At 38.9% G+C, this 19,191-nt stretch overlaps 1 protein-coding gene across 4 annotated transcripts in view; it reads right to left on the bottom strand.

The window, feature by feature from the left end:
- The window catches only part of COL14A1 (collagen type XIV alpha 1 chain), a 210,344-nt gene that overhangs the window by 101,189 nt on the left and 89,964 nt on the right, over positions 1–19,191 (bottom strand). For all 4 annotated transcript variants that reach the window (XM_078072060.1, XM_078072058.1, XM_078072057.1 and 1 more), the window contains 4 exons: positions 15,031–15,160; positions 12,170–12,292; positions 9,686–9,835; positions 6,578–6,694 (listed from right to left, as the gene is read on the bottom strand). In XM_078072060.1, coding sequence (XP_077928186.1) covers positions 6,578–6,694; positions 9,686–9,835; positions 12,170–12,292; positions 15,031–15,160 — 520 coding nt within the window. The remainder of the gene's footprint in view (positions 1–6,577; positions 6,695–9,685; positions 9,836–12,169; positions 12,293–15,030; positions 15,161–19,191) is intronic.

Genomic DNA, 19,191 nt, shown 5'->3' on the forward strand with positions numbered 1-19,191 from the left:
TCTACATTCTGTAGAACTATTTTCCAACTCCTGGTTCCAAAGTTCTTTTGGTTCTACCAAAAAGACAGCCATACACAGCCATCTCCACAAAGGACCTTCTCTTTCTTGTCTCCACCATGGCAGAAGCACAAAGAACCTAGTAGACCCAGTTTAACTGTTGGCTACTTTCTTCATTCCGATATTCAGAGCAAGATGGCTTTGCCTTCCTGGAGAAGTTAGTGCTGGCTCTTGGGTCTGGAGTCTAGGGTAGTTGGATTAATGATATTCATCATTTTCTGAGGGCTTACTGTGTGCCAGGTTCTGTGCGTTGTAACAACAAAATGATAATAACCAATATTTAATGAGCATTTGTCATGTGCCAGGCACTATTCTAAAGATTTTATGTGGATCGACTCATTTGATCCTTATAATATGTATAATTATCCCCAATCTAAAGATAAGAAACTGAAGGCCAAAAAAGTTAGTCTCCTAATCAAGTCCATATGCTAAGTAGCAGAACTGAAATTAAATTCAGAACTCTAAATCACAGTTTCAGAGGATGCTGCTTTAATTTCCACTAATATATCATGAAACAGTGGAAGTTACATGTGTGGTTTTTCTAAATAAAGCAGTTTGAGATCTGCGGAGTGCATATGAAATTAAGCAAATGTGGTATCTGGCAGAGATCGGAAGAGGATCCCTTATGATTCAGTGCTTTATTTCTCCACTGGATAAAGCTGCCTCCTTTGGCAGCTTTAATTACTGAAGGGTTTCAAATTGATTTTCTTCATTGGCATAGAGTGTTTTTCTTTTCTTTTTTTTTTACCATGTGGATAACTGGTTAAAAGGAAAAATCACTGCTACTGTGAAAAGAACAATTATTTAAAAAGCTCTAGATTGAGCTTTATTTCACCCATAAGCTGTATCAGTCAACTTAATGCCTTATCTAGCTTTATTTCTAGGAATTTAAAAACCTGTGTTAAAAACTACATTGATTGAATACATTACATATATTATTTAGTGGTTCAAAAGAACTCCTTCAAAGTGTTAGTTGCAGATTATTAAATATAAACAAAATATAGAAAACTTGAAAACAGAACAGTACAAAATACAAAAATTGTCAAATAGTAATTTTTCTATTTTGAATATATAATACCTATTAAATTTCAATCTATATTTTAATATATTTTGGAACAAAACATACATCTATTACAACACACATATATCAGAACAAACATGACATGTCATTTAAAATTTGTCTGGACAAAATCCTTTTTTAAAAAATATAAATAAGGTTTTTAAAAATATAAATAAATTAAAGCTACTTGTTAAATGGAATTTGAAATTTATTTTTTTATTTTTATGATTGAAAATATAAAGGAGTTTCAAAAGTGAAATTTATATAATCTTTAGTAATATATTTGTTCAGAACGAATTAAGGTCTACTTCAAAAATTTTCTTATCATATATATTATCAAATGATGAAATAAAAAAGAGTTGTTCAGGTGTTTGTGAAATTGTATCTTGCTATGACAGGAATTTGATAGTAAGAAAATGTTTATAAACTCTGCACTCTGCTTTGCTCACGTCCAAGTTCAGTCTGTGGTTCCCAGGCTCAAGACCCCACACAAACTGCTTCTTTCTAACCTTTACCCACAACTTTGGACCCTCTTGCAAGCCGTTGTGAGTCATCTGTAAAACAAACATCCTATGGCATGGATATTAATCCATCTCCATAAAAGCTTCCAGGAACTCTCCAGGAATCAATTCTAGAAAGTGTTTTTCTGTCATCTCTATTTCTCGTGGATACTCATACACTTTATAGACCCTCGACAATAGAATATAAATGGATTTTACTGCTAAAACAACAACAAAAAAATCTCAAAACATTGGAAAACTGGAACACGCACTGTAAAATTATTGGGAAACAATATCGCTTTAATTCCCAATAATAACAAAGAGGGGTTACATGAATGGGGATGTATCCATGTTGCTTTTGGCATGTGTGATTTAGGTCTACTGGCTTTGCCTTAAAGGAAAACATTCAAACTGATCAAATGATGACTAATTTCCTCAACCCCTTGTGCCAAAAGCAGGGAGTTAATTTATTTTTTTGGAAAAGGGGAAGAAATTCTGTCTTTGTGCCTTCATTCTTATGAAGCAAGGCTGAATATATCGTCTGGGTTATTATTCTGCTGATAACGATGCTATCAGCTTGACTCACCAAAATGTCCTATGAGTACTTACTGAGATCCACAAGCAAAGAATATCCAGGATCCAGGATACTCTGCTGGCATTTTATGATATCAATACTTCCAATCCCCAGGTCTCTCAAATACCCTGACCAGCAATCATAATGTCACTGCTTCAAAAAGTTTAATCTTGAAAATATGTTTTGTTTCATATGATCTTTTGCTTTGGATCTGGTGTCTGGTAAGGTAGGCTCTCCACTATGCTGCCCATTCTGTTTGTCAATGATACCGCAAAACTGGCATTTCAACACCAAAAGATAGAAGACAAGTTGAACGTCCTTTGAAACCTTCCTTAAGCAGTCTAGAAAGAAATTCACCAAGTTATGGAGATTAGGAAGGGAATAAAGTATTTGGGACCATGTAGAATCTAAATACGTGAACTTAAAGGGAAATGCTATACCCAACGTTGGGTGCCAAGTCAACTCAAAAATAGCTGGAGAGAGAGACAGAATCCCAGAGCATCCACAGAACTAATGGAGGCTCTCATGGGGTTCTGAGCCACCCAAGGACAACCAAAAGTCACTGACTTTGGTCTGTCCTACCATTAACCAAAAGCCTACAATTTTAATTTGGCAAGGGGATGAGTGACTCAAACACAGATTTATTTCAGTCTCTCTTGAGAGGACCTCATCCTTCTGGTAATCTTTCTTTCTTTTTTTTTTTTCTTCTTGGCTATAAAAAAAGTCATAATATTTATATGAGTAGAGGACATCTGTTGTTTTTGCCTGGTTTGCATCTATTCCCTTTTTCTTTGAATCTTTTCTTCCCTACTCTTGGTCTTTATGATTCGGGAAGAACTGAATAACAACCCTCCTCTCCTCCAGATACAGAGATGGGAGGCAACCAAGTTTGACCAGTTTATTTCATGCCCTTGAACTCAATGACAGATTTAGGGGCATGTGACCCAAGCCAAGCCAATATGACTCAGTTCCTGGACTTTTGTTGGAATTATTGAGAAAGAGAAGCTCTCTTTTCACTCAGACTGGTTAAGCTCTTAGCTGGGAGGATGTCATTCTGGATCTGACTGGGGCCAACTCAGAGAATCTGGCTGAGCATAAGCACAGAGCAGAAGAGAGCAAGACTTGGTCTTGATGGCATTGTTTGAACACTTAGATCCAGATGTGCCTGGTGCTAGACACTTCCAAACTTCCCAGTATATTAGTCAATTAATTGACCCTTTGCTTAAGTTCCTTTTATCTGCACTTCTAGCATTTACAAACAAACCTGAATGATACAGCCTGACTACTTTATTCACAAAAACCTTGGAAATTTGTAGGTATGACCTCAGATAAAAGCCTCAAAAAAAAAAAGTAATTTTAGAGAAACTGAAGCCCAGAGAAGTTGACTAGCAATTATGGTTAAAACAGAGGCCTCTCCACTGACTTCATCTCAGAATACAAATGCACACGACCAGACCATGGGGACTATACTACATCAAAAACTAATGATGTAATGTATGGTGATTAGCATAACATAATAAAATAAAATTAAAAAAAAAAAAAAGAGAAAAACAACGGAAAAAAATTACTTGTCAAACAGTAGGAATTGGTCAGAAGCATTCAAAAATAGGTCACTCTGGGACAAAGCTTTTCTCTATCACATGGAGGAATTAGATCCCACTTCTCTCTAGTATCGCCTCTCGGGTGGAAGGACTAAAATTTCTGCACAGGCAGCATATGTAGCCAATGGGAGATATTCCAAAGTTAAAACAAAGGGGGCTTTGAAACCATCTGCCTATGGAAGAATCTGCATCTGACCAGAGTCCTTCAAAGGCACCAATCAGGATAACGGTTGCATTTCTTTGTAAAATAAAGGAACTCAACCTGAAATCAAGCTCATAGATACAGAGAACAGATTCCTGGTTGCCAGGGGCAGGAGTTGGGGTGGGGGGTGTGTAGGAGAAATCAGTGAAGGAGGTCAAAATGCTAAAAAAAGAAAAGAAACGCAACCTAATTCTTCCCTACTCTAGAGTAGGAAGACTATGACTTGATCTAAACTATATATTAAAATAAACATACTCCCTACTGCTATCCTCACGCTCCCTCCCCACCCCCAACACTCCTCTTTGAGGCTGTGAATTAGAAACTGTTGCTGTCTGTTAATTAATATTATTCAGTTAAACAACTGGATGAATGAGACGTAAGCTAATTGGGCTCATAAATCTCCCAGCTATAAATGTTGATGAAAAATCAATTGAGCAACACTTTGTTCATTCTTGTTTAATTGAGGCTATCAAGGCTCAGTTGAAGAGGTATTTGGAATCCTGGAAACAATACTGAGGGAGTACAAGTTAACTTCTCTTGAAGATAAGAAGGAAATGTAGACTCATATTTTTTTGCTAACAAAGGTCTTGGCTTCAGAAAGAGCTTTTTGAGGTTTTAGACTACCAGATCAATGTTATCAGACACATCCATCCCCTATTTTCTGATAAAAATCCCAGTGCTAGTTTGCAAATATGCTAAAGATATTTAATTTAAAAAAGACTATGGAGCTCACTAATTCCATTAATAAAGCCAGTTTTGATATATGTTTTTGTCAGTCTATATAATTTTTATGAAAGACAATGAATATCCAGAGGAGCCTATGTCCCTTCACCTCAAATTCTTAAATGATATAAAAGGCTAAAAAAAATTGTGGGATAGTTTGGGAGTGTGATTTTTATCCTCAGTATTTTTTTAAAAGCCTAACAAATACCACTAAATGTCAACCTTTCTATATGAAAATGTGACTTAACTCATTTTATAAAGATATATGAAACATAACTCCTCAAGATTTTATACTTGTTTCTCAAACAATTGTATGGCTTTCATGTGCTTTTGCTTAAACATCCCATAAATCATATTAAATACAACCATGAAATCCTTATGACTTGTCCTGACTTTTCCTTACTCACTGTTTATTCCAGAATAAAGCCACTCCCATATGTTTAGTCATGCCAGGCTAAAGGGATCCTTATAGGATCACACACAGGGGATCAAGGAATTAGTGGCTTAGCATGTCTGTTGAGACACTGTCTTGGCTGGGGTTGGCAGGAGTCTCTTCTCGTGTTGCTTATGTTCTATTCTCACATTCTCCCTGTATTTCCAAATGCCCTCACCGCTCTACTAATCTGTGCTTTCCACTCTCTGGATTAGACCAAAAATGAAATTTCTGTACTTTGGATGTAGTTATACCCAAGATATGGGCTACTAAGCCCAGTCCCATTCAGACCCCCAAAATTAGCTCCTGCTTTTTAAAATGAGAAAACCATGATCATTTGTCCAGAAAGAAAATTTTTTTTTTTTTTTTACCAATTTTATTACCGAATTTGAAAGATTAGAAGAATCACTTGGGATTCTCCAGTGTCTCCTAGAGTCTCCCCCAAATAACAAGACATATCTTTTCTACTGATAATATAAATCAGATCGGGCGCCTGGGTGGCTCAGTTGTTAAGCGTCTGCCTTCGGCTCAGGTCATGATCCCAGGGTCTAGGGATCGAGCCCCACATTTGGCTCCTTGCTCAGCGGGAAGCCTGCTTCTCCCTCTCTCACTCTCCCTGCTTGTGTTCCCTCTCTCCCTGTGTCTTTTTCTGTCAAATAAATAAATAAAATCTTTAAAAAAAATACAAATCAGATCAAAGTATTTTTCATTATTTGATCTCATCTTCTGAATATTATCCAAGCTGATAATGTGAAAACAGGATTCACAGTCCCTAGAAACTCACTTTTTGGGAATCAGCCTTTTGTTGTTATTCTTGAAACTTTTACTTGAAATAAACATACATTTTTAGTGTTTCAACTTTAAAACTAAGTCCCAAACTGTAGAGGTACCTGAGAATGGTAATAACTGAAAAACCTGCCTCTGATGGCAGAGATATATTAAACCATCTCCTGAACGAATTTGTTGTTCACCAACTATCCCCCAAAATAAAAAGAGTAAGAAAAAACATTAAAGGCAAACTGAGATCCCCATGGAGTAAATGCCAAAATAATAGCACCATATAATTTTACTGTGTGTTAGTCCTGGCTCTTTGTCTCCTATTACCAGTAGCAGATAACATTTCTCTGGAGCTTACTGTGTGCAAAGCACTGTTGTAAATGTCTCACGTGGATTTATCTCAGTTTAAACCTCACAGAATGCACAAGATCGGCATGGTCATACCCATTAAACAGATGAGAAAATGATCATTTGGAGAGGTTAAAGAACTGGCTTAACTAGCCATTTTGACTCCATATCCTGCATGATCCATAATACAACGTCGCCTCCTCAAGAAGAGGGCTCTGGGCTAATGTTACGTACATGTTGTCCACAGAGATTTACACAGAACCAAGTACATGAGTGCCTGACAAAATCAGGCTTGCACTTACCCTGGAGTGATTCTATAACCACCCTATAGGCGGTGGCATGACGATGCACCTGCCACCGAGCACACAAGCTGGTCATTTGAATCTGGTCTGCTTGAAGACTGGTCACGCCCAAGAACACTAGAATGAAATAGAAACATACCTACGTCACGCTACCGACAATGCCATAAATGTCGCCAAGCCTGAAGTGAACTTTAACACAATAAAATTCCAATTCAAAGAATTAGAATTCCCATAGCCAGTGGTGGGAAATCCATCAACTCAATAAATTAGTGCACAAAAGATAACTATTTTATTACTGGAAAGAGCAGTTGCAAAACATTATGGATAATATGGTCTGTTTGATACTTGTAAACAAAAAAGGAAATATCTGTTCACAGGGAAAAGACCAGATGTAATGGATGGTGAAATTCTGAGTGATTTTTAATCTTCCCTCTTTATTTATTTGTGTTTTCTTAAATATTCCACAATTAATATATAATACTTTTATAAAAAAATTAAATACAATATGCACTTATCAACCACTGAAGGATGGCCTTGGCTTCAATAAAAGGGACAAGAAAATTGACAAAAGGGAAGTCTTACTCAAACAAGAGCAGTTTCATAAGGACTGGCCTTCAAAGACGTGATTGAAGGAGGTGAACACGTTTTTGAAAATGTAAAAATGAAAGATTTAACACATTAAAAATTATAAAAAACAAATACACAGATTCCTATTCATCGCAGAACACTGATATACAAAAATGATTCACAGAAAGGTTATCTGGGGGAAGCAATAAAAATAGTGTTTCTCCAATACAAGAAAGGAGTAAGTATCTGGTGTTTATCATTTAGACTCAAGCAGAAGAAGTAGAAAATTAATATTTACTTTCTCTAATGACCTCTGACTTTTGTCCACATCATTTTCTCTTGTTTTTCCCTCTGTCTTCGCTACCTTATATCACAAAAATAGTTTAAAATTATTTTTCAAGATGGTAAAAATAATCTTGTCTAATCAAAATTTACATCTTCACATTGTTCCTTTCTGTTAAATTAGAGAGAAGACCTCTTTTCCCAATGCCGAATAAATAAGCCCTCTTGTTCCATAAAAAAAAAAAAAAAAGAAATCATTGATGATTTATGTCACCACACTAAATTTAACAAACACCTTAAATTAATTTATTTGCATTGTATGGGCTTTTACTCTGCTTGGGAGAAAGAGAGAAAACAAATAAAAAGCCCATCTAATTTTTACTTTAAGGACAGAATATAAAACAATTCAATACTCTCTTTTAAGATATATTTGGAATACCCAACGTATTTATTGAAGGAGAGAAGAGGAATGGGACAGAAGAAGAAGAGAAGCAGAGAAAAGAGGGTAGAGAGACAAGACAGAGCATGGAGAAGAGAGGCCAATAAAAAAATCACAGCGACAGAAAAAGTGGCCCTGAGAGAAAGAGTGATCTAGAGAGGAAATGAAGATAAGCCAGTGAAGGGAAGAGAGGGGGAGGGAAAATGTGCAGGAGAGTCTAGGGTGCTCCTAAGGAAGGACAGTGGGATTGCTATAATAGAACAACAGGAAAATCCCTTGGAGGTTACCCTGGTGCCCAGAATGGTATCACGGCACCAGCCAAGTACAAGATCAGAACCATAGGCCAACATCTTCCTAGATCTGTTGAAGACAGACTATTTCTTTTGAGATTAAATTGATTTGTAATCCAGCCTTTAAGGTCTTAAAATAATCCATACAAAAAGATTCAGGAAGCCTCCTCTAGTGAAAAGCCTGGCCCTATCTAACATGTAGGTGGCCAAATATAGGTGGCTTGGGGTCTGGTTTAATATATGCCCCATTCTTGCAACATTCTATTCATCAGATAAATTATTTGATGAGGGATGAGAGTGACTTATGGGCTAAGGGTATAAAGCACAATTATTACAATAATAATAATGGTTATTCACTAGTGCTTGCCATAGGGCAGACATTTTACGCATTATTTCTGCAAGCCTCACAATTAGCCTATTATCTTCATTTTAGAGTTGAGAAAACTGGAGCTCAGAGAAGTTAAGTCATTTGCTCAAGATAATAGCCAATAAGTGGCAGATTTAAGACTTCTACTTTTTTTTTTTTTTAAAGATTTTATTTATTTGACAGAGAGACACAGCGAGAGAAGGAATACAAGGCAGGGGGAGTGGAGAGGGAGAAGCAGGCTTCCCGCTGAGCGGAGAGCCCGATGCGGGGCTCGATCCCAGGACCCCGGGATCATGACCTGAGCCGAAGGCAGATGCTTAACGACTGAGCCACCCAGGCGCCCCAAGACTTCTACTTTTGACTATCCTTCTCAGGTGTGGGGCTCGCACAGCTGAGAGCACTCAGCATGATTTTAATTAGCATACAGCCACACCATGTTTATTTTCATTATTTATGTATTATCTTTAATGTGTATTAGGATAATTACGTGGGTTTTGAAAAGTATTTAAGTTAAAAAAATTGTAAGTTGATTTAAAGAAATATATTAAACAGATGGTGTGGAAGGATAACAAACATGAGGAATATGGAACATACGTGCTGGAGTTTGGAAAACATTGCCTTATACCATGGCTGTCTGGAAGTGGTATATGCCAATGAGAAGTCCCAGATGGTGTGCAGACAGCATGAAAACCCTTAAAAGGTACAGAAGAAAGTCCTTTTTGTATCTTTTATGGGTGGCAAGTGTGTGTGTGTGTTCACATAAGGGGGGAGGGGCAAAGACTTTGAGAAAAGGCAAACCTTCCCCACCCCCAACCCCCTCCGGCCCAACTTTGACTGGCATTGGCCATGTCAGGCTACAGGCTGGTTGGAAAATTTCACCTAATGTGAAAAATGCCAACAAAGACTTTCCAGAAGGAAATCCTATCCGCCACCACCAAGTATATTTGAATGCCAGGTTCTGATGTTCAGCCTGCCAACCAGGACGCTGAACTACACAGCCCTGAGTGAGGAGCGCACTTTTCTTTCCATGAAACACCATCCAGGAAGGGCAATGCTGAGGAAAATAAAAACCAACCGCCAAGTTGAAGCAGGAGTTGAGTTACAGTGAAAACAAAGCAGCAAAACCACATGCAGGGGCTGAGGCAACGGGACATCAGTCTTACATGTTTTCACCACGCCCGTCAGAGCGTCACTGAAGCCTGAGGCCTGGGAGGCAAATATTTTCACATTGTAGTCCATTCCGCTGAGGAGGTTTGTGATAAGAATGGTGTTAATGTCAGCTCCCACAAAAGTTTCCAGGGTCGGGCCAGCAACTAAGGGAGAAAGAGTGATTTCAGTTACACCAGAATATGGAAAAATGGGAACACTCCTGACGGGAATTGCACTGGTTTGACTGTGTTTCAGTTGCCCAGGATTCCGTAGAAGACAAACAGCAGAGCTGGGTTTTGAACCTAGCCCCATCTGGCTCTGAGACGGACATACCTGATTACCAGGCTAGGGCTCTTTTTAGGGATCTAGTCCTTTCCCTCAAATACAGTTCTTTCCCTAGTGCTTATTCAGAGAAGCTGGTCCACCTCACAATCCACCATCTGCCATATTGTAAGGCTGTCACAGTGGAGCGACTACATTGCCACAGGCTTTGTAGGCTTTGGGGCACTTGCCAAACTAAAGATGTCATTCTCAACTGTCCCTTCTCAGACACCCAGCCTTGTCCCCAGCAGGCCTGCAAGAGACAGGAGGAGCAGATTTTACGTTGGACACTGTGCTGTACCTTGCCACATGGGGGTCCAGCATAAATGTTACCACTACCAGTCCTATCCCCTCCTCTGAGCATTTTTAAGAACAGACAGATGACACTACTATCCCAAGGCCCTTGAGCAGTTGGCTTCTTCGGTGTCTTTACATTTTCACCTCTTTTTCAGCCCAGTGGAGTCTTTGATTTAGCATTAAAAACATTCCTATACAAACTTATTTACCTCCTACGTTTTCCCATCTGTGCTCATACTTTAAGAGTTCTGAGTTACTAACAAGTTCCTAAAATACTCCTTACTTTACTTCAGAACCCCCTCCCAACAACGTATTTATATATTTCTATATGTGCATGTTATCTCAGTAGTGATTTTCTCATGCACGAAAATCTTAACTCAAATGACCACATACAATTCTCCCACTTAACTTAGAGCAAGATTTCTCAACCTCAGGGCTATGGACATTTTGGGCTGGAAAATTCTTAATTCTGGGATGGCAGGGGGCAGGGGGAGGTGCTGTGACTCGTACGATGCTTAACAGTACCTGTCAGATGCCCATAGCAACCCCTCATCCTCCCAAGTTGTAGCAATCAAAAATCTCTCTGTTGGGCCGCAAAATTGCATCAATTGGCAATCACCGGCCTAAAACAAAGCTGTTTTCCCTCAGAACATCTGATAAATATTTACAAAATGGTCCAAAGAACGAATGTAGCAAGGCTGTTTTATGAATTAACACATGCTTCAGGCCTAAAGAAAAGCAACCACAAAATTGGTGATGGATCGCAAAGAATCAGTCTTGAGCAAGCCAGTGCATCCATGGTATATTCTTGCTATTTTATTTTCAGTTCGTAGAGATGTCTGGAGAAATTGGAGGTGGGGGTATTTTACTTGTATGGACCTGGGTAATAGGACACAATAGAAAAAGGTGAAAAGTGTTCCAGAGGCAAGAGCAACAACATCTCAGATGACACACTGAGCCTCATGTGCTCTTTGAAGGCAGAAAGAGGTTTTTAATGGTTGAAAGAATACTCTTTAAATTTTCTTGCCGAATCAGTAAACATAATTAGAGAACCCCTTTCTTATGAATAATCAGAGTTGAAGGCCCAAGTCCAGAAAACGGACAAGACCCCTCTAATATCTACTTTTAGTTTCCTGTTTAAACTTCACAGAAGTGCTTAATGTCAGGAGTTCATAGTGTAACAAGTGCCTCATCTCTCCAGACATCTGGACCAAGGCCATGATTGCCCCTGTTGGCGCCATTCTCCTGCTTTCAGGATGGAAAGATGTAGCAGGTAAGGAGAGAGAGAGATCTCCTCATCCAGGTGGCTAAGAGGCTGATGGAAAAGCATTTTACAACCACAACCTTAGGGCTTTGATGAAATTTATACAGTTTCCAAATTTTATACAGTTTCCAATACAGTTTCCAAAATGAAGAGACTAAGAAGTTGGTAAGCCAACTTTTTCCTACTAATCCAAGAAGAGATAGAAGAGGAATTAGAAATTAGAGATTCTGAATGTTTAGGGCTTATATATCCACTGAGCCATAGAAGCTTCCTACTCCTACCAAGTCAAGACGTCCTTTGGCTGGTTCCTTGTCTGGGGTGCACCTAGGTTAGGTGCATAACAAGTATGTATTCTGCTCATAAACATGCTCAGTCACTTTTTAGGTGGAGTCATAACTTCATTGTTCTGATAACAGAAGCATCACCATACATACAAGGAAAACTAACCATACAAGGAAAAAAAATTTTTTTCAAAAAAGTTAAGACCCTTCCCACTTCTCAAAACTAAAGATAAAAGCAAAGATAGATAGAAAATCAAAACAAAAATAACTTATCTTGAAAACCATTTCAGATCCCTAATTACGGTAACAATATTTTTTTACAAAGCATTACTTACCACTAACAGGTTTGTAGACAATCCTATAGCCCTTTACAGGGGAAGGTGGGGGATCCCATGTAATGCGCAACCTGTTATACCATTCTTCTGAGACTCGTAAGTTTTGGGGACCAGAGGGCGGCACTGAGCAGAGAAAAGCAAAACCAGTGGTTTAGTGTAGTTTCCATCTTTACAAACAACACTGTTAACAAAATCTAAGCTAGCTTCCCATAATGTTAAAAATATTTACAAGTAAAAATGTATTAAAACACACAGTGAGATTTTGAGAGTCTATGGTTGTTCTAAAAATTAAATATATAGAAAATTAATTCTTGTGGTGAAACACTTTCATGTGAAGATCAGTCGTTCATTCAAGGTCATTCTCATTCTTTTGTCTTCAGTTTATTTTGAGTAAAACTGAATCGAATAGTGTTTATTAAACATTTCTGTCTATACACCACTGTGTTCCACTATCAAAGTATGTTTGTACAGCAATATCCAGGGTGCTCGCACCATGGTAATGATGGTAACTCCAGGAGGGAAGATTCTGGTGATTTTTTTTTGCTTTCATCTTCATATTGTCTATATTGTTTGAAACTATATATTATTGTTTACCAATTTTTTATTAAAACATTAAGCCATTTATATGGAGAACCTTTGTAAACCATTGTGCATATTGACAGATCCTACTGTCATCATTTTTGTTACTGTTGATGGAACATAGCTGTGTTGACTATTTTGCTTACAAAAGGAAGATCATCTACTAACACCTTGAAATAATTCTACTATATAGATAATTGTTGTATGTGGTGGTATTTCTGCAATAAGATTTAAGTCTTTAAATGGTTTTTATTTGTGTGAGTGCATATATTTGCTCATCATGAAAGCCTTTTACAGATTATGCTAATTTTTAACATACGACAGTTCAAAGTAGATCTTTGAGCCCAGGTCAGCAGCAGTTAGATGGAGCCCCATTGCCTTCCCATTGCGTCCCTTCCTTCCCTTTCCCTCCCTCCCTACAGTGGCAGGGTTTACAGTAACTTTATAGAATATTTGAGTGTTAAAAATAATCCAAAACCGACTCAGAACAACAGAATTCACTGTGCTTATTTTAAACCAGCAGCTACAGAATTTTCCTGGCTTGTATACTTACTTGAAAAAGTCACACTTAAGTGCCCAAGTACAGAATTCAGGCCTTGCCACCATTCTGCACCCAGTCATACATAACTGGTTGGTATCTGTGGTGGATTAAAGATGGGTGCAGGATTTTTACCCTCCTCCCATTGAGTGGTGGAGGCTATGGCCCTCCCTTTGAATTTGGGTGGGTTCTATGAATACCTCACCCAACAGACTACAGCAGAAGTGACTCTGTACCAGGGCCAAACATAGCCCTTAACTGTCATGACAGTTCCCACTTTCCACCTCTTGGAACTCTTGCTCTTAGAGTCCTGAGTCATCACGTATGAACTATGACTCTCCTGCTGGAAACAGTACATGGAGAGGCTCGGCGACCACATGGAAAGAGAGAGGCTTAGCTGAGTCCAGCCTTCCAAGTGTCCCCACCAACATGCCAGCCAGACATGTGGGTAAAGTTGTGTTGGATGCTCTAGACCAACCCAGCCACCAGGTGACCTTAATCCATACCACATGGAGGAGAATTTCCAGCAAGCCTGGCCTAATTTCCTGACCTATAAAATCATGCACTAGAATAAAATGGTTCCTATTTGAAGCCACTGGGTTCTGAGGTAGTTCATGCAAGTACAGACAACCACACAGCAATGAAGACAGCTAAGACTTTGTAGTGCCTTTAACCAATGGCGTGCTCCTTGGTGTATACTCCTTGCTTGACCGTCATGGCCAAGTCACCCAAAACAAACACTGAGTGATGCCCCCTCTGAGCCACCCAGCACCGTAGGAGCTTTGCATGAAAAGGCAAACAATATGGATGAGGTTCTGGCCTCTCGTGCTGCTGCTCTCCAAGGGAGGGAGACAGACAATAGACAAATACATGAGTGAACAAGAAAATATCAGGTAGTCATTAGTGCCATAACATGATAAAACAACAACAACAAAACAACAACCAAAGAACAGGTTGAGATCTTAGAGAGTGGGAGCTACTTTGCATGGAGTGGTCAGAAAAGCCTGAGGAGGTGACTTTGAGCTGGAACCAAAATGGCAAGAAAAAGCCCAAAATGCAGACATCTGGGGAAGGATATTCTGTATGGGAGGAATAGTACATCGGTCCTAAGGCAGCAACAAGCTTAAAATGTCCAGTGAAGAGCAGGAAAGGAGGTATGGCTGGGACGCTTGTTAGGAGGTGAGATTAAGGAAATTGGCGGGGTCCAGGTCCTAGAGCACCTTGTAGGGCCACGGGAAGGATGTTGGATTTTATCCTGAGTACAACGGGAGGCCATTGGGAGACTTGACACAGAGTTCTGACATGAGATGATTGGTATTTTGAGAAGCTTCTCGGGCTGCCGGGAGGAGAGTGAAGGATCAAAGAGTGGAAGCGCTCATTTTAGTGACAGAGTAAGGCGTGGATCAGGGCGGAGCCGTCAGATGAAGACAAAAGAGGACTGGCCCGCAGAACACATTTTGGAGAATCAACAGGACTTGTGATGAATTAGATGTTGGAAGAGGAAGACGTAGTTTGTTAAATCTTAGCTTTTACACACGAGAAAACTGAAGCCCAGAGCAGCTTGCTCACCTTGCCCAAAGCCATACAGCTTGCCTGGGTGGAGACAGGATTCAGATTTTTCTGTCTCTCAGTCTCTTTTGCTCTTTTCACCACACTCCACTGTGGCTTTCGGGGCACATTGCAGGGGATGGGCATTTTCAATTAATTAGTCAGCTAGTAGGCACAGAGAGAAGGCTTCACTCACAGGTTTTTCCAGGGGCAGAGACGCTGACACCTTCTCCATCATCGTAGATGGGAGTCACCGTGACTTTGTACTCGGTATTGGGAAGCAGAGGCTTCAGAAGGAGATTGTTCTGGCTCCCAGGCACCATAACCTGAAGAGAAAAACAAAGGACCATAGTGCTGCTTAAGACCTTTATTCCTGTTGTTCTACTAATGGAGCAGGACTATGGGGACTTGGAAATAATCAGAAGCAAGGCAATGTGCTTGAGAAAAAGAGGCATGCATGCAAAAGCATTTCTCTCTGGAATTCCCCTCACAGCAGCCCTCAGCTTATAACCTCTAAAGCAGGTTTAAATTTGAAGCAATTAGGCTCTGAGGAATCGTCTTCTCTCAACATCTTTTCAGCATTTGTAAAGTACCCAGAAGTGAGAATCATCATCTATTTGGAAAGCAGGCGTTTATAGCTTAGGAGGGTTCATTCTATAACCCAGCCTGCTTATCATTTTTTATTCCACTTAAGTATCCTCTTGAAAATTCAGCCTTCCATTCTTTACTCTCTCAGACATAGTCCAATCCCAGCACTTTAGAAAAGTATGGAAACTAGCCAAGAACAATAGAACCACACATTAAATCCGCGTTTTCCAGAGCAAAACAGAGTTACCAGTAGGACTAAAAACTGAGGCAGCTTTTTTATTTCTAAAAGGAGATGTCTTCCTCAATCTGAAATCACCATCACTCTACCTCTCAAGGCTACAAAAACGGAAATGCAGGGGTGAGGTCCACACTGCACAAGCATCGGTGTAACACGCCACGTGGCTCAGTAGTGAAAATTCTGGTATCCCCCCAAAGAGCATATGGACCAGAAAAGCCACATGTTCTCAATGTTAAAACCACAAGCCTTTCTGCCTCTGCTTCTGCAGTCAGATGCTGGCACATCTCTGGGCCATTTGAGGAACTTAATCATGGCTGGAAAAACGCTAAGTAAGATCTAAGAACTGACCCAAACGTGTTTCAAGGAGTCACAAGACTGGGACCGCTGGAGATGCTTTCTGATTCAAGGGCTGGGTAAAGTGCCAGCAGGCAAAGGGCTGTGCTGTCTACTTCTGGATGAGGGAAGAGACCTATAAATCATGGAATAAGCCCTAGGAAGCCTCGAGTTGAACCCAGAAGCAGCTGTTGCTAAGATACTGCTAAGCTCTAAAAGCAATTTTCTAAAATATACTGTTAAAAAGGAAGTCTGAATTAGGTGATTTTATATTGAATTAGTATGATTTTACTCCTTGAATGAAAGGGACACTGAAATATACTACACGGTTGTATGGATGTGGACCCGGGAGGAAGATTTTTTTTTTTTTTTAAAGAGCTCTACTTTATTCTCGAATGAGTTAGATAAGCCCGGCATTAAGGACAGGTAAAGGAAGAACAGGGGTTGCCCTGACTTGCATTACCCCACCAATGTAGCTTCCTTCAGGGCACTTCTTTTAAATAGAACTCCTTCGAAACACAGAGCCTGGGCACTCGGTCCAAGCTGTCTGTTTAGCAAACCACCCATGTTGATACTCCTTAAATAAGGTCATCTCTCAAACTGAGAAATGCACGGGCTTGGAACCAATCACATTTAGACGGTGGAATTCTGAAAGCAGTAGTGCCGTTTTGGAGGAATCACTGAGCTTGTTAGGAAGTCGTTGCTGTGGTTTATAATAATAGTCATCTTTTACCCAGCAATTACTATGCGCCAGGTACTACCCTAAGAATTTTAATATAGCAATTCACTTACTCTTCACCACAACCTTTTGAGGTAAGGAGTAACCTTACATGAATTTTACATATGGGGAAACTGAGGCCCACACAGCTATTGAGTAAAGAAGCCATCCTGAAATCCAGGATACCTAGCCTGAGCCTGTAGTGCTTTAACCACTACACCCTGCTCCATGTGGCTACACCACTTGAACCTTTTTACCCTAATGATATTCATTTCCAAGAATAAAATGTAAATCTCCTCTTGGGAATGCAAAGTTCCTTCTGCTTGGCCTCTGCTTGTTTGCACAGAGCAGGGTAAAGATGGGCTCTTACTAAAAACAGATGCAGCAGATCACAGCAGATGGCAGTTTTGTTTATAAAACAATTCTATAAAAGATGCTTATGATTAAATGAGATGCAAATCTAACCAGTGAACTTTCACATTTTAAATTTTCTTTTAGAAATGGAACTTCATGTCTGGCTCCATTATTGTCCAAAGCTGTTCGGAGCAGCCTGGATCCCATCAGTAGAAATAGGGTTCCCTGCATCTCATTGTGTTCCCACCTTATAAAACTGTGTCTAGACAGTGAGTCAAATGCTATCTGTGGTAGGGGGCTGGGTAGATTTGGTGCTGCCATTTTAACTCCAATCTATTGAAGACTAATATTTTTATAAAATACAATAAAACAAAATTTCTGGAAAAAATGATCATGTCCTTGGATGTTGCAGGATCGTCAAATCGCTATAAATGTTTCTAAAAGCTTAATCTTACTATCCGAACTTATCTTGTAGGAGACAGAGCCACACGCTGAGTATACGTGTTCTGGAACATTTCTTGCAAATCAGAATTCAGGTCATGGTTATGGATGTTGACATCTAGGCTCTAGAAAAGTCTGAAATCCTGATCAGCCTTTCACAAATAAAGAAGTGTGAGACCTCCATACTCTGACAACAAATTCAGGGCAAAGTCATTGCTGGTCAAGTAGCTTTACTTTCTGCAAGTTCAAAAGCTTTTTATTGGAAATATTTGGTAGATTTGATTAGGTTTAGCAAATATATGAATACTTCACTTACTCGATTGGAAAAGGAAATTGAATTCTCCTTGTTTTCCATATACTGAAGTTTTACTTTGTTTACTAATGTTACAGACGAATACGATGCTCTCATTTGATCATTTCCTCAAGCAAATCTAATCAGCTTTTATAGTTAAGGAAAATTTGGTAAGACGGTAAGAGGCATTTCTCTTATATGGACACAACTTTCTCACTTTTATAATGTGCTTTAGCTCTCTGCCTTTCTCTGTCATGCATTATTACTTAAAGATACTCATTTGGTGTTGGGAGTTCAAGGCCTTTGAATTTTGTTACAGATTTGCAACTGCCTCCCTATTTTTGTTTTATAATCTAAATCTAGATGCACCCACTTTCTGTCTCTAATAATAATAATACACTTATGTAGAAGTAACATTTTCTAAACACTGAGATATGAATTCTCAATTAATCCTCAGTTGGGTCCCTGAAAATATGCCTGTAAATTAAGTGTGTACAAATCCAATTCAAGTGGAATTTGGTAGAGGAGCTTGATATTTAAAATTCCACAGTACTTTCTTCGGTTTAGCAAAAACACTTCTGCACAGTAAATAATCACCACCAAATTATCAATATTTTTCATTTTTATGAAGGGTTTGCTTAACTGGGGCCACATGTGTGTTTCAGACTTTTGATCTTTTTTTTCCTTCATGTAGGTGTCCAAGTGTTTCAAAATAAACAGTGTGAAATGAAAGAAACTAGTAAAGGGAATATTATCTAGAGACAACCCAAAGTAAATATTATTATTATTTTAACTTGCATAACTTACAAGTACATGCATGAGATTAAATTGTTAGTCTTCCCAAATTGCAAGATAATTTAGCAAGAAGCTTAATATGTTTCTTGGAAAGAGTAGAAATAAAAAACAAAACTCTTATTCTGGGAAGTTTTTATGGGTCTCATTTTTAGGAACTAAATTAAAATATGGGACAATAACAGGGCAAATGAAACATCCAAATTATGTCCCTAGTTACCATTGTTAAGTACAATCTTATTTTGAATTTTTCAATCGTGGGTCATTTGAAATGTATGATCTGAGTGAATTTATAATTCAATTTAATTTGTTTAAGTGTCCATCAACCTTCTAAAAGTACCCCAGACCAATTTCATGGACCTTCTGGTTATTCACCGTGCACCTGACTTATTCCGAAGGGTATCATTGTGCTCTGTAACAAGTCCTCTATCAGCCTGAAATTAAATACTTTCCTGAGACAATTTTAGGCTCAAATAATTGTTTATGTAAGCACATAAATGAAAATAATTTTTCATCAAAGGCTTTATATGTAAGGAGGAGGAACAAAGGATAATAATGTTATTCATTGAGCAATAATGAATTTGGAGATGTCTTTCCTAGA

This window comes from Halichoerus grypus, chromosome 5, assembly GCF_964656455.1.
Source record: "Halichoerus grypus chromosome 5, mHalGry1.hap1.1, whole genome shotgun sequence".
Lineage (NCBI taxonomy): Eukaryota > Metazoa > Chordata > Mammalia > Carnivora > Phocidae > Halichoerus > Halichoerus grypus.